The sequence below is a fragment of the Dama dama genome, chromosome 5, assembly GCF_033118175.1.
Source record: "Dama dama isolate Ldn47 chromosome 5, ASM3311817v1, whole genome shotgun sequence".
Taxonomy (NCBI): domain Eukaryota; kingdom Metazoa; phylum Chordata; class Mammalia; order Artiodactyla; family Cervidae; genus Dama; species Dama dama.
Window position 1 is genome coordinate 121,345,101 of NC_083685.1, and position 15,904 is coordinate 121,361,004.

Below are 15,904 nucleotides of genomic sequence, written 5' to 3' on the forward strand. Positions count from 1 at the left end.
AGGAGGAGAAGGGGGCCACAGAGGATGAGATGGTTGGATGGCATCATCGACTCAATGGACAAGACTTTGAGCAAACTTTGGGACATAGTGAAGGACAGGGATGCCTGGTGTGCTGCAGTCCACAGGGTCGCAAAGAGTCAGACATGATTGAGTAACTGAATAACAACAATAATCCACCTGGTCCACTGAGTCAAGGGGTCATATGGCCACTAGGGAGTGGGGTGATGCTGAGCACTCAGGAGGTAGAAAAGAGAGCTGTTGCTGACACCCCTGAGACATGGTACCTCCTTCTCTTCATACTGTAGAGTACTCCACGGCTGTTCTTCTCCTTCATAAATCATGGGCACACAAATGACAGAATAGAGCTGCTGGAACTGGGTGAAAAATTTCATTATATTGATGGCATTCCAGGTCTCAAGGATGCGGAAGATGCTGTCCAGCATGACTGCAGCCGCGATCTGCTTCCCTTTCACCAAGTCTCTCCTCGTACCATCTGTTATACGATTTATCCATTTCTGAATTGTCCCAGGGGGCTTCATACGAATTATATCATCATACTGATGCCAGTCTAAGAGTAAAGAGAACATTATACTTAGGGGCATCGGAACCCACTAGACCTGAACACTCCACCCTGGAAGGTTGATCTTGACCAGAAGAAACAAGATGAAGGAGCCAAAAAGGGAAGAAAGACAGGAAAATTAAAGAATGTGGTAAACAGAAGGCAGCCAGCACTCACTCACCCTGGTACCCAGTTACAGATGAGCAACCTGGGGCCTGACCCTGGAGGTAGCACAGATGTTTAGGACAAGTAACCTAGACACTCCACACTGAATTGAGTGAGGCCCAAGCTCACACCATTCATCTGCCCTGAGAATACTGAAATCATGTCTTTGTCGAACTAGACAGCTCAACACATTTGGTACGTTAGTTCCTTAGGAAATGACCACATGGAAGTCAAAAATTTCATACTGAAACTGCATCACTCAGTAGGAATTGTGCACCATTTTGGTATGTTACTTGGTGCAAGAACTCCTTTCCTCTGTCCTGGGAACCATGGTGCCCACTCCACGAAGGGTGGTACAGTTCACAGAGCAGACAAAACAGCACTCAACATGGGGTAAGGGTTGAACTCATGGCTGAAATGATATGAGTGCAGACCTAGGAAAGCCAGGAAGATCAATTGCCAAATAATTAGAAGGCAAAGAGGTCAGTAAGACACCAGAGGCAACACAAGCACATAAAAATAGCCAGGAAAATCAGAAAGTCGAGTCTCTGAACAGGCCTCCTGCTCCTTGTTGCCCAGCCTGTTGTCTTTGCTGGAAGGCCCTGCTCACACATCCCTACCCCATCGCAGGCCTGTCTGGCAACAACTAGGAATCACTGTTTGGATCTGACCTCAAGCGTCAGCTCCTGTGGAAGCTTTCCCTGCTCCCTGTGCCTCTCACAGGTGGGGGACACAGTAACCTCTCTCAGTTTTATAAAAACTTCCTTCCAGAGAAAACGTGAGTGAGAAATGCTGGCCTGGGACAGCCAGTGCCGTGGAGACTGTGAGAGTGCCAGCTGGGGTCCTGGGCTATGGACGCCCTCGACCCCAGGACAGTGGGGCAGGGAGGGACATTAATGGTCTCGGTCTCAAGACTCTACTAGAAGAATAAAATATTTAAGTTCCAACCTCCTAGAGAAAAAAGAAAAAAAAAGTTTTAAAAAGTATGAAAAAGAACAAGAAAACAAAGTAGACAGGAAAGATGTGATAATTAATCAAAAGTGAGTCTTCCATTGACCGTCACAATTCATGCTAATGGGCTAAGTTCGTCCAAAATATGATCAGATTGAGAATTTCCCTGGTTGTCCAGTGGTTAGGACTTCCCACTTCCACTGCAGGGGCAAGGGTTTGATCCAAGGTCTGGGATCTAAGATCCCACAAGCCACACAGCACAGGAAATAAAAAGATCAGATTGAATGGGAAAAAAAAAAAAAAACAAACCAACAAAAGCCCAGCAAAACAAGGATGTGGCTGGAACAGCTGAATCTGAGAGAAAGCAGAGGAGCTGGGACAAAAAGCAAAGATGCTGAGGTGGGGGTGAGGAACGCAGACACAGCAGAGTCAGTTTCAGACAAAACACAGCACAAGGCAAAAGACACTGGAACAGACAGACTGCCAGTGACGGCTGTTCTGCCACCAGCACAGACATCTGCCTTCTGGTCTCCCTGCATCACGGGCTGGAGCCCAGAATCTCCATTCTGACTGCCTCGCAACAGTGGCTTCTACCAATGAGAGTGCTCACAGGAGGCTTAGAAAGAGGAAGAGAGGAGGGAAGACACCTCTTTGTTTATTGGGATTAATGAAAACTACATGTATTTAACATAGATAAACTACCATCACACCAAGTGGAGCAAATTATAAAACATTCCTCAATCAACAAAATTCCAGTGCCTTCTAGACACTCCTCACAAATCACCTACATGGATGATGTCAGGGACTGGGGCACTTCCCCACCTGGGCTCAAGAAGTGACCTCCAGACCCTCAGAAGCCACCAGAGTCCCTCCCTGGCCTTCCCAGTCCTTCTATCAGTTACTATGACTCACCTCCTATCCACTTAAAACTCTTGATTTAACCTAACTGATCTAGTTATCATCTCCAGGGAGTTCTAAGGTCAGCCTACCCACAGGACATCTAAATAGAAGAGCCTATATGGAGAAATAACCAAAGGGCCTGAGGGCCTTTGCAACAAGGAAGGAAGAGCTCTAACACTCAAATTTTTCTAAGCTTGCAAAATATAATTATTGAAAAACACTATTTAAAACAATATCATGCTTAAGAAAGCTTCTGAAAATAAACTAGCTTGGAAATTCTGAGTTACTCTCCAACTTAAAAATCTGTTTAATGAAACAGCTTATATAACTCAATATTTTAAAAAGACCAATCAAAAAATGGGAGAAGACATAAACAGACACTTATCCAAAGAAGACATACAGATGGCCAACATGCACATGAAAAGATGTTCATCATCACTAATTATTCAGTTCAGTTCAGTTCAGTTCAGTCGCTCAGTCATGTCCGACTCTTTACGACCTCATGAATCACAGCACGCCAGGCCTCCCTGTCCATCACCAACTCCCAGGGTCTACCCAAACCCATGCCCATCAAGTCAGTGATGCCATCCAGCCACCTCACCCTCTGTCGTCCCCTTCTCCTCCTGCCCCCAACCCCTCCCAGCATCAGGGTCTTTTCCAATGAGTCAACTCTTCGCATGAGGTGGCCAAAGTACTGGAGTTTCAGCTTCAGCATCAGTCCTTCCAATGAACACCCAGAAACTGATCTCCTTTAGGATGGACTGGTTGGATCTCCTTGCAGTCCAAGGGACTCTCAAGAGTCTTCTCCAACACCATAGTTCAAAAGCATCAATTTTTTGGTGCTCAGCTTTCTTCACAGTTCAACTCTCATGTCCATACATGACCACTAGAAAGACCATAGCCTTGACCAATTATTAGAGAAGTGCAACTCAAAACTACAATACTACAATACCGTATCAGTGCACACTGATCAGAATGGACATCATCCAAATGATACAAATACCAAATGCTGGAGAGGGTGTGGAGCAAAGGGAACCCTCCTATACTGCTGATGGGAATGTAAATTGGTACAGCCACCTTGGAAAACAGTATGGAGTTTCCTCAATAAAACTAAAAATAGAGCTACAGTATGATCCAGCAACCCCAACAATCCCACTCCTGGGTGTATATCCAAAAAAGATGAAGACTTTATTTTGAAAAAAGACATGTCCCTCCATGTTCACTGTAGCATTATTTACATTATTTACAATAGCCAAGACATGAAAGGAAACTAAGTGCCCATCAGCAGATGAATAGATAAAGAAGACATGGTATATATGCACAATGGACTGTTACTCTGCAATTAAAAAAATATTGCCATGTGCAGCAACTGGATGGATCTAGAGAATATCATATTAAGTAAGTCAGAGAAAGACAAATATTATAACACATATGTAGAATCAAAAAAATAATAATAATGATTTATAAAACAGGCACACAGACAGAAAACAAAACATCACTACCAAAGGGGAAAGTGAGAGGGAAAGTATAAATTAGGAGTCTGGTTTAAGAGATACACACTACTAAATATAAACTAGAAAAGCGACAAGGATTTACTGTGTAACACAGAGAACTATATTCAGTATCTTGTAATAAGCTGTCACGGGAAAGAGTCTGATATATATATGATATATATGAATCTGATATATATCATATATATATGTATAAAACTGAACCATTTTGTTGTATCCCTGAAAGTAACACAAAAATTGAAATATACTTCAATGAAAGAGAGAAAAAAATGAAAAAGGGAAAAAAAAAGAAAGAAAATCTTTTTAATGGACTTTAAAATGATTGTTTCTGTGTTGTTGTTATTTATTTATTTTTTTAAAGCATCTCTATCTGATTTGACAGCTTAAGTACCAGGATCCAACCAGGTAAATCTGAAGTGACTAAGGCAGTGCTTCCTAAGTAACAGCAAATGGGACCTGCCAACCCAAATCACTACCACGTCTTCTGCAAAGACTAGATCAACACCAACTATTGTTTGATGATGGGCCATCTAAAGCATGGAAACAGCCAGTTTGGATCATCCAGCAAGTGAAAGGCAAAGTCAGAAAGGATCATAGGACTCTGGGATCAGACCATATAGAAGAGAGTCATATAAAGGCAATCAAGTCAACACTTGGGCACATTGAAGAAGAGAACATGACTTTAGTTTCTTCTCTGTCTCTTTGGCCCAGTTCAAAATAACTAAACATCTACCCCCACTGACTTCTATTGCTGTCAGCCCAACTGAAATCCCAGCCACGGACAGCATCAATGGCAAAGACCCCTCCAGATGATTCCAAACCCAGCCATTAAGTCACTCCCAGCTTTCAGTCCTGCCTAGCTGAGGCCCCAGACATCAGAGAGCAGAAACCACCCAGCCCTACTGTGCTCCATCCAAACTCCTAACCCACAGAAGTAATGAATATAATAAAACTGTTTTATGCACTCCCAAAAAACAAGTAAACAAAATAAAGTACCTGGTCTTGGTGACAGATCAATCCTTTTAAACAAAGATTTTAATTTTAATCTAAAAGATATACATACAGCTTTTGAGTCTACAAACTTGATTATCCATTCTTTCTGAGGATACATGTAATGTCTACGACAGACCAGGAATTCAGCTACAAAGATCTGAGCGGTTCCTAAGAGTAGAACCCATATAGACTCTCTATATACAACACATGCACATGTATGCACACACCAAACAAAGACTACACACACAGTGCATACAGTGAGTGGAACAGAGCACAGAGAAAAGAATTAGCTACAGACAAGAATAGAAAGAGAAAAGGAGAATAAAGTGATAAAAAGTAAATGGAAAAGTGACAGTGATGACAGACAGCAGCGAGTGGTGGATCTGGCCCTTGATGGCTTCAGCTGAATGTCTTATTCATAGTTGCCATTTGGAAATCTGGGAAGGTCTTCTATCCTGTCTGGCAGCCCTGCTTCCCTTTTCCTTGCTCCTGCTCACTGCTGCCTCTCTATGCCCCAGTCCCCTCCCTTCCCAGGCAGATCCATCTTCTCTCCTTTCCCTTAGAAAAAGTCCATTTCCTTGTTTACTCTTGTGAGTGGTTAAGCTAGACTGATCAGAAACATGCTTCCAAGCGCAAGTTTAGGAAACATAGAGCGGGGAGGTAGGGCAGGGCCAATGCCAAGTGAAGAGGACCCACAGAGGACAAGGAAAGCCTTTACTCCCCAGAGAGGAACATCAGCCTCAGAAGTTCTGATCAAGAGTCCAGACTTCGGCTTACCTCCAGAGTCCAGAAGGGAAGGTTTCACCCGCAGACAGCGGTTCACGTGCTCGCCTTCCTTTGGCTGATCTTTGTAGATGAACTCATACTCCTCAGAGCTCTTGCCTCTGCAGATGACGTACTTGTAAGGAATGGGTTTATTCACGTGCTGCTTGGAAATGATGGTGCTGCCTTCAATGAGAGACCCATTCTTATGTAAGTCTCTGTGAATAAACAGGACAGCAGCTGGTTATCTGAAAATCCTCTCCCAGAAATTTTCATTCTTCTCAAACACAAAATGAACTACAGACCCAAAGCTATGAATATATGCTGACTGAGAAGATGCTTCTAGAACAAGGCTTGGTTTCCACATAGAGAAAAAGAAGACCAAGATGAAGTATGACAAAGAAGTGCATTATAAGGAAGAGTTCTTTGAAATATTCATCTCCCAGAAGTTCTAACGATTAATCAACTTGATCAAAATTATGATTTCAATATATTTCAAAGACTGGACATTCTGTACATTTCCTTATGGGCCAACTGGGATATACTTACTTGCTGTAGTGCATTTCACAAACATTATAACTCCATGCAGGCTTCCCGAATTCTTTTCCACCCCTGACAAATACTTGGTGTTGGTGGGGGTTGAATTCCAACTGTTGAGAAATAATTGCGTGGAAGTACACTGTGATTCCGTCCGCGGAGCTCAGCAAGCTGAGGGAAAGTCACATAGGAAAACACCAATTATATCTGGGTTTCTCTACTCCCTGCGCACACACATACACAGGCATACATGTGCACACACGATCTTGTTTCTGGGCATGCACTAACACACACCCCAGCAAAGTGCAAGAGATCCCACACTTCAGATAGACTGCCCACCATGTGGGTCCCCTTGGCTCTCCCTCTATTGTGGAGGAGGACAGGGGGCACAGGCTGGGGTGATCTCTGCCCAGCTCCAAAGAGCTGGGGGTGGTGGGAGGGGGTGACTGAGTACTCTGGGGCATGACTGCCTCTCTCCTGACTTCTGTAAGGTCCATGCTGCTCAGGTCCCCAGAGACCATGTGATGGCGCATTTCAACCAGTCAAGGAATTGGGACAGGTGCCCCTCCCTGCCTACCTCCTGAGCGTTGCCCTTTGCCCTGAGAGTCAACAAACAGGCAGCCTGGGAATCTCCTCTGGGGTGGCGTGGCCCTTCCCAGCCCCAGTGCTGGGTGGGGGCCCGGCCTCTGCCTCCCCGAGCCAGTTGCACCCACCTCTCCTTAGCTCGCTGTGTGCTCTGGTTCCTTTGCTCCTTCTCATTTTTCACAGGGGCTGCATTATTTCCGTTATTCCCCTCTGGCTTCTTCAGGTTCTTTGGCTTGGCTTTCTCATTTTCACCTGTTTTCCCTCCAGGAACAGCCGTCTGGTCCTTGGTTGCAATTTCCTGGAGCAGGCACCCAAACCCCAACCTTTAGACCAGGCTCCATGCTTGCCACATACACGGGACGCTTGTCATAGTCACGAGACTGGTCACATCCCTTCCCTGCTCAGAACCTTCAAACGGTTTCTGGTCCACCCACCACAGGCTCCAAGGACTCCTGTCCCAACATCGTTAACCCCAGCCTCTCTTCCCTTCACCTGCTCTTGGAAGAAGCAGCTTTACTGCTGCCCCCTAAACAAGCCCACCACACTCTCCCTTGCGGCCTTTGCATGTCCCCAGATAGGCACGTGGCTTGCCTGTCACTCTTTCAGTTCTCCTTGGAGAGGTCCTGACTGGCACCCACTTCAGTCCCTTGCCCTATTTCTCTCCAGGGCACTTCGCACAGTCTGGCTTTGCATGTCTTTCTCCCCACTAGAATGTCAGCTCCGAAAGGCAGGAACTGGTCTCATTCATGGCTATACCCCCAGCACCTAACACAATTCACCAAATGACTAAGCCGTGGAAGGAACGGGACTAAAAGGAGCAGCCCATGGGATGGACAGCAAGGATGGGAGGGTGTCATGGAGAGGCGACCAGGCAGGCACGAGACGCTTTACCTGACGGTGGTCTCGGGAAGCTGGGATGCTTGTGGGCAGCTCTTTCGTTTCCTCGTTCTTATCTTTAACATCTTTCTCAGCTCCTTCCACTGAACCAGCTGGCTCAGCTGCAGCATCACTTGCCTGGAAGAAATAAAGTCCCCAAACATCAGGGCCAAAATGACAAAGTGCACAGGGAAACCTGGACTCAGTGGCATGAGGGTCAGGCTCTTCCACCAGCCCAGGAACAGGGGTCAGCGGCTCAGGGTAGAGGCATAGCCCCTCCCACAGCCCCCCTCCCAGGAAGCAAGTCCCAGTGTATGCCCTTCAGACAGTGAGGTGTTGTCAGATCCGCACTGCACAGCAAGGTGCTGAGACAAGGCAGGCCAACCCTGGTCATCAAATTCACCCCCGAGGCAGGAGCCCTGGCCAGCTGCCCAGTGGTCTACAGCTCTTTCCTTGGCTTGGAGGGTCCGCCTTGGGCTCAGGCAGCAGGAGCTCCTGGGCAGTATCCTTCTCCCTAGGAGAGCCTTCGCTGGCAGAAGTGGGGAGTTCTTTGCCCTTGGAGGGGCTCAAGGACTGGTGGTCATTCCCTTCTGGGAGGGCTCCTCCCAGAGTCTGGTCCTGAGGTGCTGGGCTGCTCAGAGACTCGGTGCCCGTGGCTGCTTCTGCCTCTCCTGCAGCCTTGCCTTGCAGAGGGTGGCCCATAGCCTCCAGTGGTATTTTGCCCACACTTGGAGGCTGGCCTGGCTCGTGAGAGGGACTACCCTGCTGAGCTGGGCTTTGGCATGGAGCTGTGTCCTGGAGCCCAGGGTTTGCAAGCGAACTCAGACTACAGGGCTCCAATGAGGAGGCGGACAAGGAATCCAGCTCTGCAGATGTGGAAGTATTCTTCGAATTCCTTTTCTTCCTTTTACTCCTTCTACGCCGCTAAACAGAAAAAGAGACACTCATTTCATTTTGTTTCTCAGGTTTTCTATACTCTCACCAAAGGTTTCCTCCAATTTCCTTTCAATTTCTGAAGTACATCAAGCATAGCCCAACCCAACCACCTTACAACTGCTAAATCTGCCATTCCTCTCTCTTGGAAAGAAGGAAACTGAGCACGAAGTGAACGGGGGTGGTAAACAGAGTTGAGGGACAAGTGGGGAGCAGTGATGGTCACATACTTTGCTTTGCCCAATCCAAGCTGAGACCCTCATGCGGAATACCTTCCAATGGGAGGGCCTTGTAAAGACGGCTTTCATATGTTAGAAAGTATGCACAGGCCCCGGCATGTTACACTCTTATATGGTATGTATTACATACAAAATAGAGATGGAAAAATGAGCAGAAGTCTAAGCTGTTCCTTCCTGCTCTTGCACTGGCACATTATGCTTCTGCCTGCAGATCCTCACTCAAAGGCAAGAATCCTCAGCTTCGGAATCAGACGAGCTTGTAGAAGCAGTTGTGGCAGGCCCCTGCGAGGACCCCGAAGGGCTGAATGTCCTGCATGCAAGGCAATCTTGGTCTGCAGCAAAATATTGATTAGGTCCTTAAGTGCCAGTAACCTGTGATCCTCCCTGCTACTGAAGCCCAGTGTGGGCCTAGGGCTTGGCATCTTGCCCCTTGCCTGGGCTGAGTCCTCGGGAGAGGGAGATGGAAGACCTTGGGGTTTATCTGCACATGGGGTGGGACATCTTGTTCTGGGTCAGCTTCCACATTTTCTCTAAGAAACCTGACCAAACTTCCAGCCCATCTGCTTGAAACAAGCAGCACAACACACAGGCTGTCCTGAATGGCAATCTCCCAGTCTGACATCAATACCAGCTAACACTGTGGTAGAGAGAAGGAAGGTCATTCAAGGCGGTCATGTCCCCAACTTCCAGGGCATATAGATCTCTGAAGATTTTGCCAACATACTGATGGTGATTCAGCGCATCTGGGGGACCTCAGGTCCTGCATTTCCATGCTGCTGCTGCCAGTCCAGGCTTGCTCTGTGAGCACTACCACCAAGCAGCTCCCCACTCCAGGCACCAGCATCTCCATTAGCTTTCCTGGTGGTCCTGAAGTCTCACTGGGAACCACAGATCAGACCAGCAGGAAGCTGTATGCAGACCCCACAGCCCCAAGCCCTTTGCAGATTCTCTTCCTTTTCGAAGGCAAGGCTGGCTTAAATTAAGTCGCTTATGCTGATCTACCAAAAGGAACCTGGAACTCTGTCCTAAGCACAAGGAACAAGAAAGTAAGACGAGTTCTTCCCCCATAAAACTGATGGTTTACTGGGAGAGAAAGACTAAAAACAGATGGTTTTAGCTTATTAGTAGGACTTAGAGGCTTACAGTGAAGAGGCTTAGGTTGAGTCTGAAAGTCACTGAGAGCCAAGAAGGCAGTTTCATCAATTGGCAAAGATTACTGGGACCTGTGCATCTGAATGTGGCCAAAGCCACAGGCTACCTTCTAGGTTGACCTGCCCACCCAGAATCAAACCTTATGCTTGGCTAGAAGACCCCACATGACTGACCCTCACTGTCTGTCAACCTCATCCCACCCTAGTCCTGTCCTGGCCTCCAGCATCAATCCTGTTTTTTACTCTCTGTACTTTAGGATGTTTCGGCATTTGGGGGGACCTTGCTCATCCTGGAGAGACTGCCCCTCCCAGGGTTACTAATACCCAGAGAGAGGTGGTGACTCGCCACAAGCACATCTTTCATCTGCCAATCAACCAACACGGAGCTCCTCCCTCCACCCACCGCCCACCTCCTTTATCAAACGCTCCCTCCACGCCAACATTTCCAGCTCCAAATCACCACAGGGCCAAGTACAGGACATCTAGACCACCCTACCGCCCAGAGTCCACCAAGAGCATTCACACTAGCCAATTCTGAACCTCCTCAAACCTGCCTGCCCTGCCCCACAAGGCAGACTCGGGGCCACTTTCTCCCCTTTCTCCTTCCATCTCCCCTGCGGCCCTTCAGACATGGCCCCTCCTCCTGGGAGCTGTGAGGAACACTGACCTCCCCTGTCATCACTAGGCACAGAATCAGGGAGCCTCAGGCTTCCAGTTCCCTCTTTCGCCAGACACCTCCTTCACTTTTCACTTTGTCCTCTGCCCCATACCCCTCGACAGACCACCTGGACGCTCCCAGTAGGAAAGCAAACGTATGTAGCCCTGCACTTGCTTTATTTTGTTCCTCAGAAACCGTCAACTAAACGTGCCTTTTATTTTCTCTTCCCTCCAGGAAGGAAGTCTCTGTTTTCTTCACTGCTGCATCCACAGTGTCTAGAACAATCCCTGAGCCCCGGTAGGTGCCTAAATGCTTCTATCTCATTATATAAATTCCTCAGAAAGTCCCGTGTCTCGCTGCAGCACCAACATGTTCCCTCTTCCCCTGGGATGCACCCACCTCAGTCAGGTCTGTGATCAGACCCAAAAATAAAGGGTTTTGTATCAAACTATTAGTGAAATGAAAATCAAAACTACAATGAGATATCACTTCACACCAGCCAGAATTGTCATTAAAAGAAAAAAAAATCCGCAAACAATAAACGCTGGAGATGGGTGGAGAAAGGGAACCCTCCTACACTGTCGGTAGGAATAGAAATTGGTACAGCCACTATGGAGAACAGTATGGAGGTTCCTTAAAAAACTAAAAATAGAGCTACCATATGATCCTGCAATCCCACTCCTGGGTATATATCTGGAGAAAAACATGATCCGAAAGGAAAAATGCACCCCGGTGTTTGCTGTGGTACTGGTTACAATAGACAAGACATGAAAGCAACCTAATGTCCGTTAACAGAGGAATGGATTAAAAAAAGCTGTGGTACATACATACAATGGAATATTACTCAGCCATTAAAAAGAATGCAATAATGCCATTCGCAGCAACATGGATGGATCTCAAGAGTGTCGTACTGAGTGAGGTAAGTTAGACAGAGAAGGAGAAATATCGTGTGGCATCGCTTATATATTGAATCTAAAAAGAAATGATACAAATGAACTTACAAAATGGGAAGAGACTTAGAAAACGAACTTATGATTGCCAGGGGAAGGGAGGCTTAGGGAGTTTGGCATGGTTATGTGTGCACTGCTATGTTCAAAGTGGAGAGCCAGTAAGGGCCTGTTGTCCAGCACAGGGAACTCTGCTCAGTGGTACGTGGCAGCCTGGATGGGAGAGGAGTCTGGGGGAGAGTGGGCACATCTGTATGGATGGCTGAGCCCTTCAGTATTCACCTGAAACTATTGCAGCACTGTTAACTGGCTTTACCACAACGTAAAATAAAAAGTTCAAAAGAAAAAACAAGAGAGTTTTGGCTTCTGATTTGCAATTTGCCTTTCTCCTCTTTATCTACCTTTCTCCTTTTTTTTTTTTTAATCGCTATTTGATTGTGCTTTTTATAAGCTGCTTCAAAACCCTTAGAATAAGACTCAGATTTCACACAGGCAACTTAGTTCTCTCAATACACATCAAAGGGGCCACATGAGTGTCTGGCCCCTCACGGGTCTACAGGCAAGGCACGAGGCTAAACTCTAAACTCTTCCTTGACAAAAATCAAGCCTATATATACATGTTACATATTTATGTATTCCTCATTACTGTGGTCTGTCACTTTGAACTCATTAGTCCGGAATATGTACACTAAAACTAAACACTACTAATTAGGAATCCAGACCTGGTCACAAACTCTGGGTGTGGGCAGTGGATGGGGGTGGTTGGGAGGAAACCCCAATACTTCTGATGATGTCTTTGTTGACGATGGATGGTAGGGGATGAGTATCCACTAAGATAATCCGGCATCTGTGTTATACATACTCTGTAGGGTGGGTGTAATACTTAATTAAAACATTTGTTAAGTGCAGAGTTTATTGACTTGGAAGGGATGCTAGAGAACTTTCTGGGGACTGAATGTCCTGTCATTGGATCGGGTAGGGGGTGACAAAGCGGTACACACAGCAGAACATCCAGGGGGCTCTACCCTGAAGGCCTGTGTATTTCATTCAATACCAATTATACCTCAGTTCAAAGGCTATAGACCAGCTCTAAATGCATACATAAAGGCTACACCTATTTCTGCCTAGAGAGAATTAGTGAGAAAAAAGTAACAGTTTGCTACTTCTTGGAGGGAAGTTGGGTTAGTCAGAACACATGTCTGATTTTATATTTCATAATGAGGGTCCTCAGCAGAGAGATCTCAGTTCTGAGGTGGGCAAGGCAGCCCTGTTCATGCCCCTGAACACTGGGTCAGGAGTACACAGAGGGGTGCAGGTGTGTGCTGTGGACCCTGAAAAGGCACATATGGCAGGAAGCGGGGGTGACAGGTGAGAACATGGACTAGTAGGAGAGAAAGTCTGTGAAGGTTTTGACAAACGCTGAAGGGTTGGAGGCTAGCTGGGCCTGCAGCCCTGCCCAGACTCCCAGGGGTCCTCTGCCTCATTCTGCACTGGCAGTGATTGGGGTAGAGTAGGATAGTTAGTTAGTTTAGGAATCACTCTCGGGGATTAAGAATGTAACAGGAATTTTACTGGAGTTTGGGAAGTGGTTGTAGGCTAATGAGTGCTCAAGAAAAGAATCCAGTAACCTAGCAACAATCTACACTATCCTGAAGGAAGACCAAGCATCCAAGCATCTGGCACATTCAGGCCACAAGTTCTGATGATTAAAACACAGGACAGTGCTCGCTTCGGCAGCACATATACTAAAGTTGGAACGATACGGAGAAGATTAGCATGGCCCCTGCGCAAGGATGACACGCAAATTCGTGAAGCGTTCCATATTTAAAAAAAAAAAGAAAAAGAAAAAAAACACAGGACAGTAGATAAGGTATCCGAATCTTGTTACATGAAGTCAGGGAGTTAACTGGTCCTTGAAGAGTAGCATTTTGTAGCCAAGACGGGAACATAGGAGAAGGGGGAAAGAAGCTAAGTGAAAGAGGACATTATACGGAAACTTAACTGAGCCGAAGCTCATTCTCCTGGCGGCACTGACAGGTCAGTAAATCGGGAGATGAGTTGTTGAAACAATGAATAATGATTTTAATCAGAAAGTTAGCAGACTGAGAAGATGGCAGTCTAGCGTCTCAAAAAACCATCTTCCCACAGTTCAAATTCGGGCTCCTTTTATACACAAGAGGGGGAGGGGGAGGAGCCCACTTAGGCACTGACCAATGGCTGAGCAGCACCAGTAACGGTCACTGGTTTGACATGTGCTGTTTTGCCAACAGAACACACTGGTCATAGCAAACACCTGCTTCCAACAACACAAGAGAAGACTCTACACATGGACATCACCAGATGGTCAACACCGAAATCAGACTGATATATTCTTTACAGCCAAAGATGGAGAAGCTCTATACAGTCAGCAAAAACAAGACCGGGAGCTAACTGTAGCTCAGATCACGAACTCTTTACTGCCAAATTCAGACTTAAATTGAAGAAAGTAGGGAAAACCACTAGTCCATTCAAGTATAACCTAAATCAAATCCCTTATGACTATACAGTGAAAGTGAGAAATAGGGACTAGATCTGATAGAGTGCCTGATGAACTATGGACGGAGGTTCGTGACATTGTACAGGAGACAGGGATCAAGACCAACCCCATGGAAAAGAAATGCAAAAAGGCAAAATGGTTGTCTGAGGAGGCCTTACAAATAGCTGTGAAAAGAAGAGAAGCAAAAAGCAAAGGAGAAAAGGAAAGATATTCCCATCTGAATGCAGAGTTCCAAAGAATAGCAAGAAGAGATAAGAAAGCCTTCCTCAGCATTCAATGCAAAAAAATAGAGGAAAAAACAGAATGGGAAAGACTAGAGATCTCTTCAAGAATTAGAGATACCAAGGGAACATTTCATGTGAAGATGGGTTCGATAAAGGACAGAAATGGTATGGACCTAACAGAAGCAGAAGATATTAAGAAGAGGTGGCAAGAATACCGAAAACTATACAAAAAAGATCTTCATGACCCAGATAATCACGATGGTGTGATCACTCACCTAGAGCCAGACATGCTGGAATGTGAAGTCAGGTGGGCCTTAGAAAGCATCACTATGAACAAAGTTAGTGGAGGTGATGGAATTCCAGTTGAGCTATTGCAAATGCTGAAAGATGATGCTGTGAAAGTTCTGCAACAATATGCCAGCAAATATGGAAAACTGAGCAATGGCCACAGGACTGGAAAAGGTGAGTTCTCATTCCAATCCCAAAGAAAGGCAATCCCAAAGAATGCTCAAACTATCGCACAATTGCACTCATCTCACACGCTAGTAAAGTAATGCTCAAAATTCTCCAAGCCAGGCTTCGGCAATATGTGAACTGTGAACTTCCAGATGATCAAGCTGGTTTTAGAAACAGCAGAGGAACCAGAGATCAAATTGCCAACATCCACTGGATCATCGAAAAAGCAACAGAGTTCCAGAAAAACATCTATTTCTGCTTTATTGACTATGCCAAAGCCTTTGGCTGTGTGGCTCACAATAAAATGTGGAAAATTCTGAAAGAGATGGGAATACCAGACCACCTGACCCACCTCTTGAGAAACCTATATACAGGTCAGTAAACAACAGTGAGAACTGGACATGGACCAACAAACTGGTTCCAAATAGGAAAAGGAGGACGTCAAGGCTGTATATTGTCACTCTGCTTATTTAACTTATATGCAGAGTACATCATGAGAAACGCTGGGCTGGAAGAAGCACAAGCTGGAATCAAGATTGCCGGGAGAAATATCAATAACCTCAGATATGCAGATGACACCACCCTCATGGCAGAAAGTGAAGAGGAACTAAAAAGCCTCTTGATGAAAGTGAAAGAGGAGTGAGAAAGTTGGCTTAAAGCTCAACATTCAGAAAACTAAGATCATGGCACCTGGTCCCATCATTTCATGGGAAATAGATGGGGAAACAGTGGAAGCAGTGTCAGACTTTATTTTTCTGGGCTCCAGAATCACTGCAGATGGTGATTGCAGCCATGAAATTAAAAGATGCTTACTCCTTGGAAGGAAAGTTATGACCAACCTAGATGGCATATTAAAAAGCTGAGATATTACTTTGTCAGTAAAGGTCCATCTAGTCAAGGCTATGGTTTTCAGTGGTCATG

The 15,904-nt window shown here is 45.9% G+C and overlaps 1 protein-coding gene and 1 non-coding gene across 2 annotated transcripts in view; one reads left to right on the forward strand and one right to left on the reverse strand.

The window, feature by feature from the left end:
- The window catches only part of LOC133057717 (E3 ubiquitin-protein ligase RNF213-like), a 121,061-nt gene that overhangs the window by 92,737 nt on the left and 12,420 nt on the right, over positions 1–15,904 (reverse strand). The window contains exons 3-7 of the mRNA XM_061144570.1: positions 7,855–7,977; positions 7,092–7,261; positions 6,391–6,549; positions 5,857–6,059; positions 285–568 (exon numbers count right to left, since the gene is read on the reverse strand). Coding sequence (XP_061000553.1) covers positions 285–568; positions 5,857–6,059; positions 6,391–6,549; positions 7,092–7,261; positions 7,855–7,977 — 939 coding nt within the window. The remainder of the gene's footprint in view (positions 1–284; positions 569–5,856; positions 6,060–6,390; positions 6,550–7,091; positions 7,262–7,854; positions 7,978–15,904) is intronic.
- LOC133058060 (U6 spliceosomal RNA) lies at positions 13,489–13,595 on the forward strand. Its single transcript, XR_009693184.1, has one exon. It is a non-coding gene; the product is annotated as a U6 spliceosomal RNA (small nuclear RNA).